Here is a 23,459-nt window from a genome sequence, read left to right as displayed (position 1 = left end):
CACAATGCGTATGTTCTCACTCAGGGAGATTAAAACAACACACAAATGGAAATCAATGAACAAGACAATTTTGGATAATTAGTGTCAAGTATGAGGAAGAAAGCAAATCACGGAGATATGAGCGTGAGTGATTCGGTCGGGGAGGCAGGCAGATCAGGTGACCCAGAAAGGCCTCACAGAGGAGGCGATGTTTGAGCTGAGGCCTGAGGGTGGAGGAGCCAATTACGCAAAGTTCCAGGAAAAGGGCATTCCAGGTAAAGGGAACAGCAAGTGCAAAGGCCCCCAGGCAGAACCAGGAGAGATGGGGCCACAGGAGGTCATGAGGGTGGGGCTGGGGAGGAGAAAGGGAGAATTCTGGGAAACTGGCAGGTGTGGGACTCAGCAAGGGTCTGGAGCTGACATGAGAGGACCCTGCGTGGGATGCTGAGTGCGGCCCTGGTGGACCCAGAACCTCTGTGCCTCAATTTCCCCACATGACGGTCTGTCATTGCAGGGCCAAGAGGAATATTTGGCTCATGGTAACTGGCCCAGAGCCCCAACAGCCCAGTCTTCTGACCAGGAGGCCCACTTTTCTCCCTCTGGCTCCACACAAGTGCTAACTGGTCCTGGCTGAAGCCAAGAGCACCATCCATCCACTGTAGGGCCAGAAGGAAGCCCTCAGGCTCACCCAGCAGGCGGCTGGCTCCTCAGGCCCCCACAGTGAGGGAAGGAGGCAGGGTGACCTGTCAGCCAGGCTTGGAAAGATGGGACAGGCCAGTCATTCCACTCTTGGGTATCCATTTCTGGACACCTAACAGGCAGGAGCGACCATGATGGGAGCTGTGGCCCTTCCCAAAGCCCACTGGCTGAAGCTGGCAGGTGGGCTGCCTGAAGGGATTCTAGAAATATTGCTCTGGTCCCCAAAATCCCATGGGGATGATGTCTGTTAACAAGAACCCCAGCAGAAGGTTCTGGAAGAAGCTTCCCAGGAGGATGGTATGGGGTGGGTGGGGGAGCTATTTCCAGCCCCAGTCACACAGAGCACTGACTCCGTGAAGCCAATAATCCTCTCATTGCCATTTTATGAATGGAGAAACAGGCTCAGAGAGGGTAAGCATCTCCCAGAGGGTCACATAGCTGGGATCAGAGCTGATGCCATAAACCTGAGATGCTGCTGCTGATGGCAATAACAGGTCTCACTTCCACAGTGCTAGTTACTCGATGTGGTTTTTAAGCATGTCATGTTTACAACTTGTTTCACCTTCACAGAACTCCATTCGTTATTATCCCATTTTACATATGAAAAACTGAGGCAAGAGAGCCTAAGGGGCATGTCCACTTATGTAGCAGGTAAGATGGTGGGGCTGGGTTTTGAATCAGGCAGGGTGAGGCTTCTGCCCCCCTTTAGAATCAGCTGCCCTACCGCTGAGGGGCAGGAGGGCTGTAAATGCGGGGTTGTCTGCTGCAATTTCAGGTCTCCACTGCTGAGCTGAACAGGGACAAGGGGGCATGTGGAGAATTCTACCTAAACAGGGTGGGAGGTGGGGGTGGTCTCTGAGCTGGTGTCCCGTCAACCCTGACTTACCACAGAAAGACCTTGACCAAAGGGCCAGCTGTCATGTGGTCACTGGGAGCCCCAGACAGGCCTGCACAGTGACATCTGCTCTGTGTGCCCTCAGGGCACGGGCATTTGCCCCCCTCGGTTAGGAAGAACTCTCCTCCCCCACGGAGGGTGAGCCAACCCTGAAAATCTCCCATGGCCCTCTGCTACCCTCACCCAAGTTCAGGGCCGTGGCAGGCCCTAGCTGGAACTGGAGCCATCCTGGCCCGGGGGTCACCAGCAGTCATTTTTAATGGCTGCACTCGTCTGTCCAGCTCTGTCTCCACAAGGGAGTGATCTATGACCCCATTACCACCGAGGCCTCTGAAGGCTCCACGATGGATGACCAGCTGCCTTGGGAGAGCGGGGAGGCGAAAACACACGCAGGTGACAAATGAACTTCATCAGACTCCCCGGGTCTCATTATCATCCATCAGCAGCCAGCCCAAGCCAGGGAGGAGGGTGGCCACTTGCCAGGCGAAGGGGCTGTGGACAACCCCCTCCTCTGCTGGGTCTACCTGAGCCATAGCTCTCTGCTCTGCCTCCTTCCTTGCTCCACAGGGACCTGGAGAAGGAGCCAAGGACCAGGGGTGGGGGCAGGAAGCAAGCGTCTCCCCTGGGCCCTGGCTGAGCTGCGGTGAGTCTCTGGCCAGGCACCCGGGCGGTGGACTCAGACACAGGGAGATGCTCTCCCCTCCGCCCGGCTCCTGGCCTCAGACAAGCAGTTACTGGCCGGCAGCAACCCACCTCAAAACACCTGCCGAGGTTGCTCTGCCCTGCTGGGCCCAGCACATGACAAAGGACCTCTTCGGCAAGAACGGGCTTGTCTCTCATCTGGCAGAGCAACCTAGGGCCTGGGGCAGGTGACAGGGAGTCAGCAAGACCTTTAGACGAGGAAGCAGTTCTGCAGGCTGGGCAGGGTGGGTGGGGTGGGGTGGGGTGGGGACAGGTGCCCAGCAGGTCCCCTCCAAAAGCCAACCTCCCACCCTCCACTGGTCACTTGCCAAAGAGCCCCCAGGGTACAGCAAAGGCACAGGAGCCTAGGACAGGCCTGCTCTGTGTTCCCTGCAGGCCCCACCCCTGTGGGACCAGTTTCAAGTCACTGCACTCCTCCATGAATGCGCGTGTCCCCTCGGGAGGGCTTGGCCTTCATTAGCCGGAGCTTGTCAAGGTCCCGGTAGATGACAGCTGCAGGGCATCCAGACTGTTCCACCCACATGCCCGACCTCTGCGGGCTAAGCTGCTGCCGGCACAGGCCCCAACTCACGCAAGAAGCAAAAGCGAGACCCCGGGGGCAGGGGGACAGGGAAGCAAAATCTTTTCTCATGATAATATTCCAGACCACTTGATCAGTGGCCACCCTCTGCAGGCCCCATGCTGAGCTACCAGCAGGAGCGTGTGAGCCTCCTGCTGAGGCTGTGGGATGGGTGCTAATGTTAGTTCTGGTTTATAGGTGTGGAAATGAAAGATCAGAGAGGTTGAGAGGATGGTCTGGAGCCACACACAGAAAGTAGACAACAAAGCTGGCAGGGTAGCCAGCATCCCCACACTTGTCCACTACATTTTGGGGCCACAGCGAGGGTCTCCAAACTGAGTGCAGCCCTTCAAAGAACAAAGACTGGCACCTCACTTTGTCCTCGCAGAGGGGGTCTCGGCCAGTGTGAGGCACATTCCTCCTCTCAAAGGGGGTCTCTGGGCCCCCAAATCAGCGTGCCTAGACTATTGGTCCCCATGGTCACACCCTACCCTTCCTGGAGCTGGTCCCCATTTAGGAAGGGAGGTGACGTTGACTGCTCCTTAGCAGAGTGCAGAGTTCAGGGAACGGTGCTTTGTGAAGCTGCTTTGGAAAAGAAAGGCTCCCAAAGTGGAGGGACTGTTGGCGTTAAATGGATTCTAAGGGGACAACCAACCGGGATCTGAACCAAAGCCGAGGGTGGCAGCCAAGCTCTGCGGGGAACAGCCAAGGATTGAAGAAAACAGCCTCTGGGCCAAGGACACAGTTCTGTGGGCCCCATGCCGTGAGCCTAGGGACCAGCGGTCCACTCCTACGGCAGCCTCTGCTGGTAAGAGGTAGGTGGGGTCCTTCCACCCCGGTTAGATGACTTTGCCCTCGTGGGGGTTCCCTTTAATGGCAGACACCTACGACCTCAGCCCCACCCTTAAGACCCTGCTGCTGTAGCCTCCCAGGCTCCGCTCCCTTCCCCAAGCAGACAGACTCCTACAAAGCAATTAGAAGGAAGTATGAATAGTCAACTGTGGGCAGCTACTAAGGAAACTCACTGTCACCCAGGCTAGTCGAGGGAAGAGTATGTGTCAGAGAGGGATACCACATGAGTGTGTGTGCCCACACCAGGCCCCGGAGGTAATGGTGAAGGGCCCCATGACAACCCCAGGCTGGATGGTGGGAGATCTGTCCCGGCTCCCAGATGGGTCTATGTGGAGAAGGGCGTCTAAGATTTCTGCTCTCATTCGGAAGCACTTTGAAACTGCTCTGCATCTGTGCTCAAAGACAGGACAGCCCCGGGCCCTGACCTTCCCACTTACCCAGAGTCCAGGGGTTGGCTCTCCAGCCCATGGGGTCTGACCATTGGGAGATTTAGGGGTCACTGCATGTCCTCTCAGACACTAGTGCACATGGCGGGGGCCTCAGGGCTGATCAGCCTTGGAAGGGGAGTAAACCCTGTCCCTGAGAGTTCAAGACTATAAAGGGGCTGGCCCCCACTCCACCCAGGGCTGCGGAGAAAGGAAGGGCCCGGATTGCCAAGATAAGGCCGGACTCGCAGTGACCGGGGACAGAGCAACAGGCAGCAGAGATAAGCCATGGGAGCCGCCTGTGGCCCCCGGGCCCTGCGGCTGTGTGTGGCCGGGAGATAACATTTCAGGGGTGGCCTCAGCTGGGGCCCAGGGCCGCGCGATTGATGCACAGTGGACAAGCCACCCACCCGCCCCCAAGAGAGAGGGTCAGCAGAAAGCAGGGGCCCTACGGAAGTCCAGGAGACCTGGAGAGGGGAGCTGGCCTAGCGCTCACACACTGTCATGTATTCCTGGGCCGTGGGCGACCTCCCTCGGGCACCCTGGGGAGGTGTACGTTTGGCCTGCCCACAGGTCAGAGAGATGCTCCCAGGCTGCTGTCAGGCCACTGGACCTGACAATAAGAGGTACCCACCTCCAGCTTCCTCTGAGATAACAAGACTCTCTAAAAACAGACACAGCGGCCTCAGGTTTACCCAGCAGCCTCTCGAGGGGTGGTTAGCACAAGCAAGTCCTCCTGGGCCTGGCGAGTGTTCTGGGCCTTGTGGCCCTGATAAGTGGTCACAGAGCTGCCAGCCTCAGTTCAGCGTTAGCAAGAGCTGCCAGGTTCAAATCCTGGTCCTCTAACTGCCAAACCTCAATTTCCTCATCTATAAAATGGGCTACTGCCATCTACCTCTTAGGGATGTCCTGAACACTAAATTGCACCTAGTAAGAGCTTTATATATCCTTATTAAATTAAATTAATTGTATGACCTAGCAGATTCCACTCCTAAACATATGCGCAAAAGAACTGGAAACAGGTGTTCAAAGTCAAACTTGTACATGAATATTCACAGTAGCATTATTCACAAGAGCCAAAAGGTGGAAATGGCCCAAATGTCCATTATGGAAGAAAGTTATGAAATGCAGTCCATCTATTCAATGGAATATTATTCAGTCATGAAAAAGAATGAAGCACTGATTCACATGAATGAACCTTAAAAACATGATATCAAGTGAAAGGAGACAGGTACAAAAGACTACATAGTATAAGTTCCATTTACGTGAAGTGTCCAGAAAAGGCAAATCCGTGCAGACAGAGTAGATTAGGGCCTGGGGGAGGGTAAGCGTGAAATGACTGTTAATGGTTACGGGGGTCTCCTTCTGGAGTGCTAAACATGTTTGTTTGTTTGTTTTCCTGGGAATCGAACCCCCAACATTTTGGTGTATGGGACAAAGCTCCAACCAGCTAAACCCCATGGGCCAGGGCATGATGAAAATGTTTTTGAACTAGATAGTCGCTATGGCTGCACAACATTCTGAATGTACTTAATGCCACTGAATTGTTTATTTCAAAAAGGGGCAGTTTTCTGTCATGTGAATTTTACCTCCATTAAACATATTAAGTAAACATGTCTTACAAGGACTTTACCAGACAACCAACATGTTCCCACACTCATCTGAAAAGTTACAGGTCCCCAAATAAAAGGCAAAGAATGGGAGGAGTGTCTCCCACCCGGAAGCAGGACAGTGTCCCCGCTGGAGGGGCAGGGGAGGGCAGGTTTTCAAGCTGGAGGGATGGCTCAGGGGCTGATGACGCAGACAACCCCTGCCCCCCAGTGAGTATTTCTTGGGTCTAATTAGATCTGGGACCACACCAAATGAAGCCAATTTGTTAACTGTGTTTATGTCAGGATTTCGAATTGCTACCATCTAATGCAGAGCATAGACCAAATGTTTAAGATCTGATACCTAACCTGATCATGATGAGGAGCTGTGGAGATGGGGAGCATCCCCCAGATTGGAGTGGCCAAGAGAGATAGGGGCACCTGGGCCGTGGGGAAGAGAATCGGTCACCTCACCCCCCCCCACTTCCCCCCACCTCTATTTTGCTAGTGACCTTGACCAAGCTCCTTGGATTTAGAGCCATGGGGGCTGACCCAGGGGCTCAGGAAAGAGATGGGGGTGTTTTAGTGTCTCCACTGTCAGATGAAGCCCTGGCCTTCCCCACCCCGTAACCATCTCCCTCTGTTTCTAAAAAGACCTTCACCAGCTTCCTTTGCATCTTGAAACCCTTCAAGTCACAGCACCATCTTTTCTCCTCCAGGATGCCCTCCTGAGCTGCCTCAGTGGTGTGTCCTTACCCCTCAGGGTGCTCAGCTGGACTTTAAGATGCCTGAGGACGAGACCCCTACTGTGGTTCAGGGATATGGTAACCTTCCATGTTAGAACTGCCTGGCCAGTTCTGTGGTCCTTACGATCCATCTGGATGTTTGGGCAATGACAGTGCTCCGACTTCCCAAGGCCACACACCCGCTGTTCTTCTGTCTTGGGTTTGGAAAACAAGCCCCTTGCCCACCATGCCTGGTGGGGTTGGGGCACCCAATAGGTGTGGATAGGGCAGGAAGGCCAACGGGCCAGCCCAGTCTCGAGTGCCATTCCCTGGACCCTGCAAAGGTCTTAGCTCTAGGGAGGAGCAGCAGGAAGACAACCAAAGCAGCCCACTTCCCTTGCTTCCTGGGTCACGGCCACGGGACTCTGGCCAGGCAAGGGTCAGTAAGCAGAGGGCACATGTGCCTGGGTGGAGGGACTCCAGGCCCCCTCATGGCCCTGCTGGTGGTCTGGCAGCCCTCCAGGAAGCAGGGCTAGACCCAGTAGCCTGAGGGGAGGGAGAAACATGAAATGCCCCCTAGAAAGGGGGCTGCTCATTTCAGCAAGACCTGGGCTGATCCATAAGAACCAGAAGGCCTGAAACTGACCATCCCTGGAAGCACCTACTATGTTCTGGGAGCAGCATACTCAATCTCTTCAGGAGTAAGGTGTGGGTAACGATCAATAATCGGTAAGAGAAAAGGGGAGAAGAAGCTCTTAGTTTTCTTATTCTCTGATCCATCTGTGCATTCATTCCTATTGGAAGAGCTTCCTCTGTGCTGGGCACTGTCCTAGGTGCTGGGAGCAGGAACAGGCAGACACACTCACCATCTTGGAGCTGCCCAGCCAGTGGGGACAGCAGATGAGAAGCAAGGAAAATCTGTGAAATATGCTACTAGATGGTGACCTGTGTCCACGACATCCCAAAGGAAGGATTGGGATGTGGCATGGAGGAGTTGAATGTTTTAGAAAAGGTAGTCAGGGAAGCTTGCAGAGAGTATGACTTCACCTACAGATCTGAGGTGGGCCTGTGGCTCTCTGGGGAGCAGCCAGCCACAGGTCCAGGGCCTGGGGGACATGCCTGAGCACGGAGGGGCACGTGGTCTCCTGCGAGGCCCGGATGGATAGGGGGCTTGTCCAGGGCTGCCAGCCAATACATATGAGAGCTGGGGCTGGAGTCCAGATGTTTTATTCTCTAGTCGTCTTTGACTGCTTGCACTGGTTGGGGATGGTCTAATTCTGCTACCCCCGCCATGGGTTTAGCAGAAGGTCTCCCTGAGGGGAGACGATGGCAGAGGCACGAAGGTAGCCATCCCAGAACACCCAGAGACCCAGGGTGTGCTTAAGGTCACAGGGCACAAAGATTGTCCAGACCTTCGTCCCCTGGCCTCTAAGGTGGGTTAATAAGTCGGCCTGCCTCATTGGGAGCAGGGGGAGGATTCAACAAGTAAATCTGTGCAAAGCATGGAGGGGAAGGCCTCTGTTCAGTAAGCGCTCAGTACACGTGAGTTGTTCTTACAACTGGGGAGAGCTGGGGACCCCCTGGCCCTCAGGGGGCTGTCAGGGAGGCTTGGAAGCCGTCCCATGACTCACGGCTCATGGCCCTGAAATGGGCTTCTCGACTTTGAGCCCCACCCGCCACCCACCCTGCCGCCACACACACGCCCATCCTCCAGACACAGATGAGGGCCTTGGCTGCTCCCAAAAAGGCCAGCCCAAAGGTGGTTGGAGTGGATGTGCAGCCAGGTAGAAGGCACAAAGTTCCCCGAGGCAGGGAATGTGACAGAGTCTGAGATGAGAGCCTGGAAATTTGACCCTTCCTGGCCACCCCCAGACCCCACTACAGAGGAAGAGGCCACATCAGGGCCAGGAGGATGTGTCCAAGCCCCCACTGGCCTCCTTTCCATCCAAGCTCCCTCCCCTGGCCTCCAGGAGATGGGCTGACGTTCCTAGGGAAATCTACCAAACCACATGTGTTCCCAGGCCTGCTGGGGCACAGATGACCAGGCTGATAAGGCCTCTCCTGGGGACAGGGCTGTCTGCAGAAGGCCCAAGATAAGGCTGAGGAGCCCCCACAGAGGCTGTGGTTTCCTCGCACAGAAGCTTCAGCACAATCTCCACGGGGTGGGGGCATGGGGGGGCACATCTCTCCCTCAGTTCCCAGGAAATGAGAGAGGGAGTCCCCTCCCTGCAACCCTGCAGGTGTTTTATGAATCAGAACCGTGTGGGTACCAGGCCTCCCTACCCCCACCCACAGGGGACAAAGGAAGTGAGCCCCAACCCTGTGCCTGCCAGGACCTCCAAGTGTTAGAGGAAGGGAAGCCAGCAGTTTCTACCCAGGAACTGCAGAAAACTGGCATCTTCCCCGCTCCAAGTGTTCTCCATCATTACCTCACTTAATCCATCTACAACCCTCAACTTCTCAGAGGAGGAAACGAAGGCACAGAGAGATTAGGTAATTGGCCCAGTGTCACACAGTGAGGAGAGGTTTCGATTGGTGTTAATTCCCAGGCTCTGTTTGGCCCACAGCCCACAGGTGAGCTCTTGAGTTAAGACTTTATATCTTGGCAAGGGGGGGGGGGGCAGGAGGCAAAGGGAGGGATGGGGTGGGGGGCAGGGAGGCATGGTACCCACACAGTTCTGATGCTACCTAGATGCCCGTGGTAAATGGGGTGCACAAGATGTTCTGAGATGCACAGATGTCCACCTGACCTCTGAGGGACAGACATGGCTTCCTGCAACCCCACCAACCCCACACCACGTGCGGCCCACCATGGGCACCCCATCTTCCGCAGTCATCCACACACATCACCCCACCAACATTCCAGGCCTATGATCAAAGGTAACCAGAATTCCAGATCCAAAATCAAAACATGGTTGGTGGCAGAGATGGGACGGAGGCCCTGGGCCACTGCACAGTTCCACCCAAATGGGCCCCTGCGACTGTGCCATGCACGGCCTGTGATGGCAGGGCAGTCCGGAAACCCAGTGGGACCCCCAGCGCTGGTGATGGCGGCCATGTAGGAGGTGTGCTGATGACCTGCATCACCTTGGACACAACCTCTTTCCCCAGAACAGAGAGGGGCAGCTCCCCCTCCAAAAGACTCCTCCTTGCTATCCTGCTCTGCCCTTCACAGTGCACCCCTCACCCAGCCTCAGCTCTCCACCCAGCAGGACCCCCACTCACATCTTGTGCTGTGGGGGCACCTGTGGCTTGGCAGAACCTGGTGCCGAGGGAGGAAGGCTCAGACATCTGCTGCCCCTCCCCCAGTCCTGGGCACACCTCCAGTTCCTGGCTCCCGTGGTGACAGCCTGCCTCCCACAGCTCCAAGAACAGAGCCGGGCTGTGTTCACGTGTCCCTGCCGAGACCACAGGGTGGGCGGGTGGGAGCAGAGCCACCACCCCACATCGCCAGGCCACAGGCTCTGTCTGTGCCCAAACCTGCCATTAGGGAGAGGCAAGGCGTCCAGACCAGCCCACCCAGCCACTGAAATCAGCCCAGACCAGCCCCAGGGGGCCAGGATGGCCTCCAAGGTGGAGGGAAAGGGCTGGTGGCTGAAGGGCAGGACTACAGCAGCGGCACTCATAACTGCTCAGCGTTCCCAACACTAGTGAGGACGGAAATCCTTGGGCATCCCCATTCTACAGATGGGGAAACTGAGGCTCGGAGAGGGTGCACAGAGCTGCCTGAACGGCCTGGTTCCTGAGACTGTGCTATCAGCCATCTCTCCATGTTCTGCCTCCTGGGGGCGGAAGGAGAGAAGCCAGAGAGAATATACGAGCTCTGTGGTGGGAGAAGGGCACCCGGGGGCGCAGGGGCTGGAGGGCAGCTGCTCAGGTGGAAGGATGCGGCGGGGAGGCTGGCCCCGAGTGTAGAGGTTGGTGCCTGGTGGTCCTAGGTCCCCAGGTGTATACCTGGAAAAAGCCCCCCACTTTCCTGAGCCTCAGTGTGCTTATCTATAAAACAGACTAATGGCTTGAGAGCTGGCTTGCACTAGGTGCTTAATAAATGCTTCTTCCCTTCCTGTACCCCACTGGGTGAGGAGGAGAAAAGGTCAGAAGGTCAGAGGTGGTAGAGCGTGGCATTTTCTGGTGGTTTCTGAGCATAGTGGTTCTGGATAATGGGGTTCTGTCTCAACTTGGTGGCCTGCCTCCTGCTCTGGGCCTGGCAAGGGCCAAATATCGTCCCCCCTGGTCCAGTCAAGGTCCTGAGATTCCTGTGTTTCTTCTCACCTGGGCTATGGGTGATCCAGTCAGTGACATTGGTACCCAAATGCTCCCAGACAAAGACAGCAATGATGGGGACAGTGAGAGCCAGGGTACTGACAGTTCACACGGCTGAGCTGGGCTTCCTGAGGCACTCACGCCCCCGACCCACTTCATCCTCATAGCCCGGGCCAGCGAAGCTATGGCAGGAAGTGGTCCAGACAGGTTAGGCGGCTTGTCCAGGTCACACAGCTCCAAATGCCAGGGCCAGGGCTCCAACCCAGGTCAGTCAGGTCCACAGCCCCACTTTTCATGCCATACCTGGGCAGTAGGTGGTGTCTAGGATGGCCTCTCAGCCCCCATGAGAGAGTGTGGAGCCACTGTCATTGAGGGGAAGGAGCAGAGTCTGGCCCTTGTCCACTGAACTGTCTCGGCCCCACAGAAGACAGGAGCCTTCTTTCTGCCTCTGGTGAGGGGGGATTGGGGTTCTGAAAGCTGCTCTCAGGGGCCTCTTCCTCCACAACCCCCACGGAACCAGCAGGTCACATGTGTCATGTCTGTGCCCCTCCCACCATACAGGGATGGTGGGCCTGGCAGGCTGCCAAAGCCACTGTCTGCTTACTAATTCCCTCGGCTCAAAGCCACAGGGGCCACCTCACCTGCTGCGCCGGCGAGAGGTGCACACCGACACGCACAGAACCACACACAGAGACACGAGGAATCACTCACGCACACCGACACATGGAGAGACACAAACAGGCAGTCCCCAGGGAGACAGGGTAAGGAGCCGCTGACTCAGAAACCCACTTGACCTGTCTGTCCTGAGATGCCGGAAGGGAAGGTGAGAGGGAGGCCTGGCAGGCAGTACCCGGTCCTGCAGAGAGTCTGGCCCTGTCATGACAGTGGGTGACCATGGGGGGCCATGGAGAAAAAAGCATAGTCACACCTGTCCTGGTGCCAGTGGGCCAGTCTCCAGGCCTGCGTGGGAAGAAAGGAGACACAGCATTCATTCATTCTTCATTCACGCCTGCACCCACCCACCCTGCATCCATCCTCCATTATCCATCCACCCACCTATCCTAGAAGTGTTTGATGAGCACCCTCTGTGCACAGACCCTCTTCTAGGCAGAAGTCAGCACTTCAGAGACCCATTTGACACCACTCTGGTCCTGAAAGGATGGAGCCAACGCCAGGACACTTACCAGCGACAAGGATGCTGTGGTTGAACATTTGCTTTGCACACGGCCTCACTTAACCCTCACAGTGACCCTATCGGCAGCTGCTCCCAGCAGCCCCACTTTACAGATGAGGAAACTAAGGCTCTACTAGAAAGGAGCAGATGCGAGCTTTTAATTTTTCTGTTCCCTGCTTTCCCCTTCCTACTTTTGCCTGTTTTGTTTGACAAGAAAGGGATATAACCAGAGAAGCAACATCCAAATAGCTAATGATTGTGTTATAAGCTGGGCAACTGTATGTCCTGATTTGCCAGAGACAGACCCAGTGTTCACCTAACATTCCCATATAATAAATAATAGCACATCTTATGCTCTCAAACATGCCCCAGTTTAGAGCTAGTTGAAGTCAAGGAAGAGCTATGGAAAAGACATCATATTGAAGTAGAGGAAGAAAAGGGAGGTCCTGGGCAATCACAGAAGGCTTCCTGGAGGAGGCAGGGCTGAGCTACACTTGGAGTAAGGGAGACACCACCCACCAAGGCCCTGTGCCGATAACCCAGGCCAGTGCTCAGCTTTAAGATGGTCTGGATATTAGAAAGTGGAGGCATGGGTATCAGGCAGTTTGGGAAGTGGGGCCTTGGGCTACCAGCGATGTAGGCAAGCAGGTGGGGCCAGGCTGGCCAGCCAAGAGAGCGATGAAGATGCTGGATGTGGGTCTGTGCCTGAGTGATGGGAACAGAGAGCCCCTGATGGTCCCTGGCTGCTCTCTCGGCACCCATGAGGCAGGTGAGACCCGGTGGTGCTGCCCCAGCACCCTCTGGTGGACAAGGTGCCCCACCTCCAGACACCATGGGTGCCTCATTGCCTGGTACCTGCTTGTCCTGGCAGGTCTGGGATTGTCCTCATTACTGGCAGAGGACCAGGGGCCTGGAAAGTCACACTCCACTGTCCTTCCAGCTAAAGTCATGCTATGGTTCTGGAACCTTCTGAGCTTCTCAAAGTTTAGGAAACATTTTCCTAAATGGGGCTGGACTTCTGCAATTGAGGATACATTTTATCCTGCATGGTGGTTCAGGATGCCAGCTCTGTGCCACACTTTGCATCCCAGGTCTGCCACTCAACCGACCAGCCCCATGACCATTGGCACGCACGTCGCCTGACCTCTCTGGGCCTCAGTCTTCTCATCTGGGACATGGTGGAAGGAAAGAACAGCATCTACCTCACTGGCTATTGTGAGGATACAGGGAACCGGCGCCTGCTGAGTGCGGCAGGGCCTTGGTATACAGGAGGTGCTTGCTGAACGCCAGCTGCTACAGCCCTTCTTGCTGCGCAGATGAGGTGCACGGAGGAGGAGAGACTTGGGTCTGAGACACAGAAGGGAGATTTCCCTACCCAACCTCTGCCCCTGCTTGACTGCTACTGGGGACCTCACAGTTGGCCTGCTAGTGACAATGGGCAGGGCAGAGTGCTCCTACTCCCAGCATGTCCCTCCTTAATCAGATTAAACTCATGCCCAGGAGTGGAGGATCAGACCAGAGCCTAGGCCTCCCCGCTCCCAGCCCAGGTGCCTGCATGTCACCTGTGTTGACCAAGAAGCTGCTTGTGACGGAAGGAAGGGGAATGTAGAGAAGCCCCTGCACCCTACCTGGTATAGAAACGAGAAGCTCCATGGCTTTGGTGTCACTCGTGCCACCCACGCCTGCGCCCTCCAAGACTGAGTCCCACCACACATGTCCTCGGCCTTCACCTGCTCCTGACCTCCTGATCTATCTACCTGGCTCCTCTCCAGGCCCCTCCTGCTATTTTCTTCCACTTCCAGAAGCAGGAGAGGGCTTGGGAGATGGGTCATCCAGGTTCTAGACCCTGCTCTGTCCCTGGTGTCTGGGCAGCCCCTGGTAGGAGAACTCCCTCCCCTGTGCCTCAGTTTCCCTTTATGTAGGAAAGGAGTATGGATTCAGTGACCTCTGTAGGCTACCTGGCTCCCAGGGAGCTACCTCTGCCCTATGCCCCTGGCGACAGGGATGATGGCAGGTGCCCAGTGCCAGGCCCCATGCCACCCTGTGTTCTGTAACAGCGCAGCAGGAAGAAGAAGCTGCCCATGCCAGGGGCATGGGAAATATGGCCAGAGAGGGTCCCCGAGGGCTGTGAGGCTTGCTGCCAGGCCTCGATAGGTTGCTATGCTCCTTAGGGTCCCCCTGGGCTCAAACTGGGGCACATGGGGACATTATATCTGTCCCCTGGGCCATGTTCATGTTCCACACACACACTGCGGTGCCCTTGCAGCCAGGACATGCACCCCTCACCAAGTCACAGCTCAGTACTCTAATCCCCCATCTCTGCTTCTGGAGGTCTGGGCCTTGTCCCAGAACCCATAACCCCCTCCACTGCCGGGTGACATGGGGCCATCCCGGGGAACTCACCCGGCAGGAGCATTTTCCACGAGGGACTCTTCTGGTCCATAAGACCCAACCGTCCTGGCCCCTGGCCCCCTGGTCTGGCCTGGCTGCCTTGGAGCAGCTCCCTTCAGCCTGGGGAGGGATGAGGGGGTGGCACAGCAGCTGGAGGAGCCAAGAAAGACTCTCTCAGGTCTGCCGTTCAGGTTCAAGAGCAAACTCCTGAGAAGTCAGTTGAGAGAGAGAGAGAGAGAGCCTGCAGGGGAGAGCAAGCCGCAGCACAACCACGCGGGCGGACAGCAGGCCCTCCTCCTGCCCCCCAGCCTCCACCCGCTGGCACACACCCCTGAGCTGCAGACGGGAGCCCAAGGGCTGCGGAGGGTGGCGGGAGCTGGGAGCTGCACGGCCACTTCCTGCTTTCCCTGCAAACCCTGGCCTGTACTTCTCCTAGCAGGACCTAGTGGCTCAAGGTGCTTACTGCATGTGGGAGAACTGCTGTGCCCTGGGGAGCAGAAAGGACCCCAGATCCCAAGGGGGTTCTCACAGTGTGAGCTCCCCAAAGGGCACCCTTGTTCATCCATATAATCATTCAACAGTCTATTCTGAGCACCTGCTCTACACTGGGCACCATCCCATAGGTGCTACCATGCACCCCAAGCAGTAGGAGCAGCAGGAGAGGGTGCGGGCTTCATGCTCCGGGTGCCCTGTGGGAGGGGCGGCTGTAACAGCAAAGAGAAGGCAGGGACAATGCTGGGCCTGAGGAGGGGTCAGGCACTGTTGGAAAGAAGGGGCTGAGGAGCAGGCAGAGGCAGGGAGGGATCACAGGCTGAGGGAGATTCCAGGGAAACCTGGCTGGGACCTGTGGTGCCTGGTGCCCTCCATGGGAGGAGATCCCGTGGGCAACTGGGAGAGGGGAGGAAGGAAAGTAGAGGAGGGAAGAAGCCTACTATCATTGGGGCCTCCCTGAGAGGCCTCCTCTCTGCCTACAGGGGTCCAGAGACCCAATTCAAGTGCTGCCTCCTCCCCAGAGCCCTCCCAGCCACACTGCACTTTCTCTGCCACTCTGTCCCTTGTGAGAGCCCATCTTGGCATATTTGAGGGCAAAGGAGCTGGGCATGCCCTGGGGGTGGGGAGCACGGGAACACGGCTCAGCAGCATTATGGTGCAGGCTGGGTGTGCAGTGTGCCTGCAGGGAGGACCACAGGCTGCTTCTCTGGGGTGAGTATCCCTTCCCCTAGAGCCAGGGTGGGTGAGGGCATTGGGGTAGGGGCTGAGGCTTTGGCCCTGTTCCCAGTGCTTTGTTTCACCACCTGCTGGACAAACGCCGAACTGCACCTGGGACTTCCTGGGGTCGGGGAGCATCCAGCTCCTCCTAGGACAACCCCAGCCAGGGCGGCATAGGGAACCTCATCCCTGTTCTAAATGCATTGGTTAGTAACTGAGGTCATCCTCACAGCCACAACCTGTGAGAAAAGTTCCATGATCCTCCCCACATGCAGAGGAGTAAACTGACTCAGAGTGGCCCAGAGTGCACCTTTGGGGGCTGAACCGGGTTAAATCAGGCCTTTTCCGGCGGCATGGCCATGAGGCTTGAGGGTCAACCCTGGCAAAGAGCCTACAGCTGTACCTGGCTCAGTGCCAGCACTCAATGAATTCCTACTTCCCAGTGCGGTCCTCCCCACCTTGCCTGTTCCTCTGTCATGAGCATCAGGCTGCACAGGGCCAGCTCAGCCCCGCAGAATGACTAATAACAGCCTCCCAAGACATCCACATCCAAACTTCTGTAACCTGTGAATGTGTCATTTTACATGGCAAAGGGAACTTTGCAGCTGTGATAAAGTTATGGACACTGAGATGGGAAGTTATTCTGGATTAGCTGGGTGGACCCAATGCAGTCCCAAGGGTCCTTATAAGCAGGAGGCAGGAGGGGGCTGTAGGAAGCGTGATGATCAAAGTAAGAGGTTGGAGTGATGCGGGGCCGTGAGCCAAGGAATGCAGGTGGCCTCTAGAAGATGGAAAAGGAAGGAAATGGATTCTCCTCTTGAGCCTCCAGAAGGAACACAGCCCTGGCCACACCTTAATTTTAGTTCGGCGAGACCCATGTTAGACCTCTGACTTCCAGACTATAAGGTAATAAACTTGTATTGCTTTAAGCCACCAAGTTCATGATGGTTTGTTAGAACAGCCATAGGAAACTAATACAACTAAGAAAAAATTGTTGCCAGACTCATAGGACCTGACATATAGCAGTTGCTCAATAAATGCTCTTCTCTAAGTATGTGATTCAGGAATCTCAAAGATTCTCCTCAGAGTCATTGAAGTCCGGGGTGGTGGGAAGCAGGGAGGACCAACCATTCACGGCAGACCTTGAAGTGTCCTTGACCCCAGTATGGTCACACTGAAACTTTGGGACCTTGGGGAAAGGCAGGCAGCCCGTAGTCACTAGAATTTTGTATTTTAAAGCAGGGCCCTGGAAAGAAAAGGAAAGGAAGGTTCTGAAATAAAGTAAGGACCTGCTTGGAACATCAGCCCTCATGGCCCAGGGAATTGAGGAAGACAAACGCCTTCTTTGCTTATAAGAATCTTATTTCCATTTTCCCTCCCCATGCCATCCTGTCCCCCAGTAACAGCTGACTGGAAAACTTATGTTCACTCAACAAGCATCTACCGAGCAGCTATTATGTGCACCGTGCCAGGCAATGGAGAGATAAAGAGGCCAGTAAGATACAGTCCCTATCTTCATGGAGATGGCAAGTGTGCTGAGCACAGGCTGCTTCAGGACCTTTGCACTTGCTTGTCCCTCGGCCTGGGACTCTCTGCACAGCAGCATCTCCTCAGCAAGGCCTTCTGTGACCACCTTGTCTAAAGTCATAGCCATCATGTCTCCATGTCTCCTATCCTACTTTCCTCCATGGCACTTGTCACCACCTGATATCACACATTAACTCGCTTATTCGTGAGTTATTTGCCTTTCTCTTAAATGAAAGTTCTTGAGTGCAGGATTTTGTGTCTGACTTGTGCACCGCTGTGCCTCCCCCCGATCCTCCGCAATGTCTAACATAGTCTTTGGCACACTGTAGGTGCTCAGTAGATATCTGTGAGCAAATGCACACATGAACGGCAGTGTGGAGGTGAAGACAGACGTGTGAATGGGCAATCATAACTTCGCTGGCTTGGAATCACGGTGAAGATCCAAGCAAAAGGCACTGGGAGAGATGCCCGATTTTCAAGTGGTTTCTGCTCTCAATTAGAAGGTCATGGGTGAAAGTTGGTGAGTATTACAAATGATGCTCCGCAAGCCAGTGAAACCCATATGGTGCCAAACTGTGACAGCCCAGGCCTCCAAGGGCCAGCTGATCAGCTTGAACCCCATCAAGGGGAAAGCAGGTCGGCGGGTAGGTACAGACCACAGCCAGGTGGTACACAGGTGGGCCACAAGTGCAGTTACTCTTGGAGGGTGGTCTGTGCCTGGGTACAGGCCTGCGGCACCCAACGCTGAGCCCCAGAACAGTCATGCCTACAGCTCAGTTGACCACTTCTTTTCCACTGAAAATCTTGACCACAAACTTATTGGGAAAGAAATTGTAAACTCCAGGGCAAATGGACCCTTTTAACAGCAATTTTGCCAGGGATAAAGAGCTGCTTTTATCTTGGTGCCATTGGGAACTGCGTTTAAGTCAGTGCTCAGGTTATCGGTTTATGAAGTTGCCCAAGTTAAATTCTTTCTTAATTCATGGAACTCTGAGCCCTTCAGACAGACACACTAAGTCACACACTCACCAAGGGGACCAGCTGAAAGCAGCCAGACCTGGGTAAGCAGGAGCAGTAATAAACAGCAAGCGGCGGGAAGGGTCTTCAAGGCCCCGCACCAGAGAGGAGCCCAGCCCTGTAAGTCCCCACTAAAGATTCAAAGAGGCTTCTGGGGAAAGATCTACTTGCAAGTAAAGAGCCTCCTAGGCTGCCCAGGCTCCTAAACCTCCTGCCCCGACTTGCAAGCTCTGAGCTCCCCAATGTCACAAGAAGTTCCCAGGAAGATAAACACAGCGCCAGGCCAGCTGGAGAGGACACTGACTTTGGATCCCAGCTCAGCTGGAGATGCACAAGGGGAGAGAGAGGGGTAAAAGGAGAAGGGAGGCACTCATGCTGCATAAGGCGCCTCCCCATTCAAGCTGGGAAGAGGGGGGGCTTACCCACAGGGCTGGAGAAGCTGCAGCCAAACCTGGCCGCCTGTGCCCTCTGAGCAGCTGCCGCCTGGCAGCGGGGGCAGAAATCCTCCAGCGCCTTCACCCAAGCACTCAGCACCAGCACCCGCTCCAAGTGAGGCCTGCCAAGGACTTCTCAGGGCCTGAGCCAAGAACTCAAGTGGAGGCCCTGCCTTCCTGGCCAATGAGGCCCAACCCTGGCCCGCTGGAAGCCTATTTGCCCAACAAAGAGACAAAAGCCTTTGTGAGTCCAGGACTTCCGGTGGTCACCAGCTCTCGGCTGTTCACATGTGCCAGGCACTGTGCTAAGCACTGCACATGGATCAACTCTTGGATCCTCTCAACTGGGGGGAACCAAGACACGCAAAGGTTGTCTAATAATAAAAACTTGGGAGGAGCAGAGGCAGGATTTGAACTCAGGGAGTAAGAGTCTGTATCTGCACGCTTGAAGACACCCACACCCTAATTATACACCCAACAAACACACATTTAAACACATGACTAGAGAGGAAAGGAGGAGGAAAATGAAGGAGGCCCAGGGCAGATGTCGGCTGCTATAAACATTCCACATCCAGGCCCCAGGAACATGGCTGTAACTGGAGACTCGCTTTAAGCCTGCTTTTCTGTGAACCAACCCCAACCTCATCAGGCGGTGTGCGACTTCCACTATCTCAGTTAATAAAGATATTATAAGTCACTTTGGAATCTGTTCCGTAGCTCAGAAAGGACATCAAGGGCCCACGTGGCACAACTATGGGACCACCACTCAGCTAAGCAGCATGGTAGCCCCTGATGGCCTCGTAGGGAGCAAGTTTACAGAGACCACAACAAAGAGTGGCCCCCCCCGGAGTGGTGCCACGTGCAACCTGCACAGCTTTGTACGGCAGCCCTGAGTGCCTCCGTGGTGTTTGTCCGCAGTCACCAAGGCGATGCTACAAGGGAGATTTCACTTATAACATGCCTACTCGGAACAGCTAAGTTTGGGACTTTCCTGAACCTTGCAGAAGTTCCATGGCTTGGAATCAGCAGTGCTGAGACTTGAAAACTTGAACCTAGGTCTCTGACAGCAAGCCACGTCCTTGCTCACCCCCACATGCTGCTGCTTCTCCCCCAAGGAGGTGGTGACAGCACGAAGACAATTGTTCAGGAAAGCCTGTTCCCATCGGCTGGTGATGAATTAGGGGTGTCCTCTCGCTGGATTTTATACCGCATGCAAGTGACACATGAGAAATGGATCTTCCTTTGACTAAAGGCTTAAGAATATTGCGAAGAGCTGAGCTGGGGGCTTGCTGTCAACCTCAAGAGAAGGATGCCTCATGGCACGATTTCGGTTGCACCCTTTTCCCACCGGCTGGAGACCTGTGGTCAGTCCAAGGCTCGTGCCTTGCCTGCCAGTCCCCCGCAGCCCTGAAGCTACACTCCTGCAGCCAGCAAGTGACCACACCCCAGGGGGGCAACTCTGAAAGGTTCGCCCAGAACCACACAGCCTCTGCTTTGCAAGTTGGAATGTGTGTGTCACCGGGGTTCCTGGTGTGACCCCTTCCTTTCCATGACAAACACTGCTGTACCCACATATCAGACAGTTATGGGGGTCTGGGGGGTCAGAAATGGACTACAATGCGTAGTTATGTCCCAAGGCAATAGATGCATACCCCCGACCTCTCCCTACCCGTCTCGAAAAGGCCCAGCCCCAGCCTGCAGTGGGGTGGAAGCCATCAGTGTGGGTCGTAGGAGGAACAGTGGGGACAGTAGAGAGGGGTTAAGAGCTCTGGAGAGAGAGGGCGACAGGGCTGCGTGTGTGTGTGTATATAAGAGAGTTGTGGTGCCTGTGTACGCATGTGTGTCTGTGTGTATCTGCGTGTTTGTGCAGCTATTCTTGTGTGTGGTGCATTTGCTGGGTCCGTCCCTGGTGTCCCTGAGCTAGTGTGTGCCCACGTGTCTGAATGTGCTTGCCCCCTACACCCACCCCACCGCCCAGCTGGCAGAGCAGAGCTGGCCCGGGGGCTGCGCCTGTCCACCGGATGAGAGGTGGCAGGTGTGTAATAAACCATTAGTCACTGTCATGTTTCTGAGCAGCAGCGGCCTCCCCAAGAGGGGCCTGACAGCAGGATGGAGCTCCTGGCGGGTCTCTGGCTGTGAAGCTGCACCACCCCCCTCCAGGCAGGGCTGCAGCCTGATGGGGAGCAGCTGGCAGACGTGGGCCTTGGGCCCTGGCCCTGCCCCAGGCAGCCCCAGGGCAGGGGGCTGGGCCTTATGTGTGCCAGCCCAGGGAGGGGTAGGTAGAGTCCCAGGGGGTCATGGTTTTGCAAGATATTACCCAGAGCTGAGGGGCAGCTGGGATGGAGAAGGCAGCTCAGGGTAACCACCTTGGGTATGCTCTATGCTGCCTGGAGGAGGTGCCAGCTGGGTAACTAGGAATTATAAATAACAACAGTGCCGACACCAGCTAGCACTTAGGGGCATTCAGGGTGCTTGGACCTGCACTGAATGCTCTTCATGTCCTGATCAATTTAATTCTCTCACCTGCCCTGTCACCCAGGCACTTGTGCTAGCCTTTATTCCCACTTCTCAGATAAGGAAACTGAAGCATGGAATGGGAGAAGACACTTGTCCAAGGCTCTGAGTGTTCTGGGGAGCTGAGGGGAATGGCTCCTTCAAAAGCATCCATGCCCACCACCTGCAGCGCCCCTTGCTGCCTGACCACCCCATCCCCTTCTGCCCATAAGCCCCTGGTCAGTAGGGTCTGTCCCCAGCGAGGCCCAGCCCCTTCCCTGGCCGGGTCCACATCACAGAGAGAAAGAGGTGCGTACTGGGGTAGCCCTGGAGATGGATGTCCCAGATGTAAGTCCAGACACGAGGGCAGGGCCGGCCAGCTGCCTCAGTGCCCCCCTCCTCCCACCTGCTGGCCTGTCACCTCCCAATTCTGGCCCATCTCTCGAATAAGCAGAGCTTTCAGGCAGCTGCCCCCAGTGGGCCACCATAGAGATAGGCAGGCTGGGGAGCTGGGGACTCAGTCCTCCCAGGGGGCAGTGACAAGGTAGGACACACACACAGGAACCCGCTCTGAGGGGTCTTGTTGACAGAAATATGGCCCAAGGGACCCTCCCAGGTAAGAACACAGGTGTCCACCACATGCCAAAGTCCAGCTAAAGGGCCCGACCTGGGACCCACTCACGGCGCCCAGCCCAGGGTCCACAGGCCCCACAATCAATGCCTCAGATCCACACTCACAGGCCCAGCAGCCAAGCTGGGAGCCGGCCTCTGTCACTAGGGAACTGAGGGTGGCTGGTGGTGCTGAGGTGGGCTGCTGGGGGGGGGGGTGAAATGCCCACCCCAGAAACCAGTGGACCTTATTTTCCTTAAGCCAAACGTCCTTATGCCCTCCGGCCCAGCTGAGGTTAATGCCCATGAGAGATGTGGGCCAGGACACGGCACGTGCACAACAGGAAAACTCAGATATGGTCTCTGTGCCACCGGCGAGAGTGGGCACGGATGGCGGCAAGCAGTACAACAGAGGAACAGTACATGGCAGTGAAAAAGGACGTGCTGTGGCAGCCATGGCAATAGCCCAAATGCCCCTTGCAATGCCGAGTGAGGGGAGCCTGCCCCTGTGACACAGAGCCCAAGCCACCAGGACAGAGAGGATGTTTAGGCAAACACGGGCACTACGGAAAAACCAAACGTGAGGTGCTGCTTCCGTCTGGGGGGCGGGGCAGGATGCGGGAGCATCGGGGTCAGTGGACTGCCTAGTGTCTGGGCTGGGTTTAGGATTCATGGGCATCCATTACATTAATTCTTAAAATAAATGAGTGCACACAATAGAACATAGAGATAAATAAATACGATACAACAAACAAAGGTAGTCTGAGAATCAAGGATGAGAGGGTCCAGAAGCAGGGATTCTGATTAAACCACTACTTGGTTTTATCCCTGAGAAGCATTAAAAAAAAAAAAAAAATCCAAACTCAAGTATGGGAGACTCCGCCTCCAGGCTCTCAGCCAGAATGTGGTGCTCACAGGGTGGAACTCTGAGCCCCAACTGGCTTTGGGACCCCCCTTCTTGCCAGGGCTGGCATGATCCACTCTGGGTCCTAGAGATACAAAAGAGCTGGTGTCTACCTGTGCCTGTGAGGTCTGGTCCGGCCCCGTCCTGGCTGCTCTGCTGACACCGGGCTGGCCCTAGCTCCTGGGCAGTCTTGGGGCCTCTGAGCAGGCTCTCTGCTGGGGTACCCAGCCAGGGCTCAGGCTCCCAGGCAGGAGGGTGGGTGGCTGTCGGTGCCTCGAGAGATGCAGAGGTGACCTGGAATGACAGGAGGGTAGACATGGTTAGTCTTGGCCACGCCTGCCTGGAGGTGCCCACTGGGCCTCTGGACACCTTCCTCTCCCACGATGGCATGGCCTTTGTGGTCAGGGACTCAGCTTGGCTGGCGGGGGGCAGTGGAGAATTGGTGCCCAGCTAAGCCAATGCAAGTATCTTCCTCTCCCAGCAAACCCTGCCCAGGAACACCAGGCTGGTCTCTGGACACTGGGGTTCCATCCACAGGCCCCATCACTAGCCGAGCCCACTCAGCTCTCATGGAAGCTGGTAATTACTATCTATTAGTTGGTTATAACTATAAACGTAAACCTAGCTACTACTCAGTTCACCCAGCAGGGTAGTCATCCTGTCACCCCCCCCCCCCTTTTTTGTATTTCTTAAATTGTGGTGAAATATACATAACCTGAAATATACCATCTTGACCATTTTTAAGTGTGCAGTTCAGTGGCATCAAGTCCACTCCCTATGTGCAGCCATTACCCTCATCCGTCTCCAGAACGTCCTCTTTATTCCAATTGGAAACTCTGTTCCTGTTGAACACTAACTCCCTGTTTCCCTCCCTCAGCCCCTGGCAACCACTGTTCCACTTTCTGTCTTATTGACTTTGACTATCTTGATCGCTCCATCCTGTTTTTACATCTGGGGAAACTGAGGTTCAGAGAGGGGTGGCAGAAGCCTGAGGACACCAAGATCGGGTGAGC

General features: G+C 55.5%; 1 protein-coding gene across 1 annotated transcript in view; it reads right to left on the bottom strand.

Moving 5' to 3' along the window:
- The window catches only part of LOC149994316 (uncharacterized), a 188,970-nt gene that overhangs the window by 12,875 nt on the left and 152,636 nt on the right, over nt 1-23,459 (bottom strand). Inside the window, exon 2 of the mRNA XM_090259023.1 lies at nt 22,560-22,740. Within this exon, the coding sequence (XP_090115149.1) occupies nt 22,560-22,740 (181 nt within the window). The remainder of the gene's footprint in view (nt 1-22,559; nt 22,741-23,459) is intronic.

Source organism: Furipterus horrens, unplaced genomic scaffold, assembly GCF_987537825.1.
Source record: "Furipterus horrens unplaced genomic scaffold, mFurHor1.1.pri manual_scaffold_13, whole genome shotgun sequence".
Classification (NCBI taxonomy): Eukaryota; Metazoa; Chordata; class Mammalia; order Chiroptera; family Furipteridae; genus Furipterus; species Furipterus horrens.
This window is presented reverse-complemented; position numbering and strand designations above follow the sequence as displayed.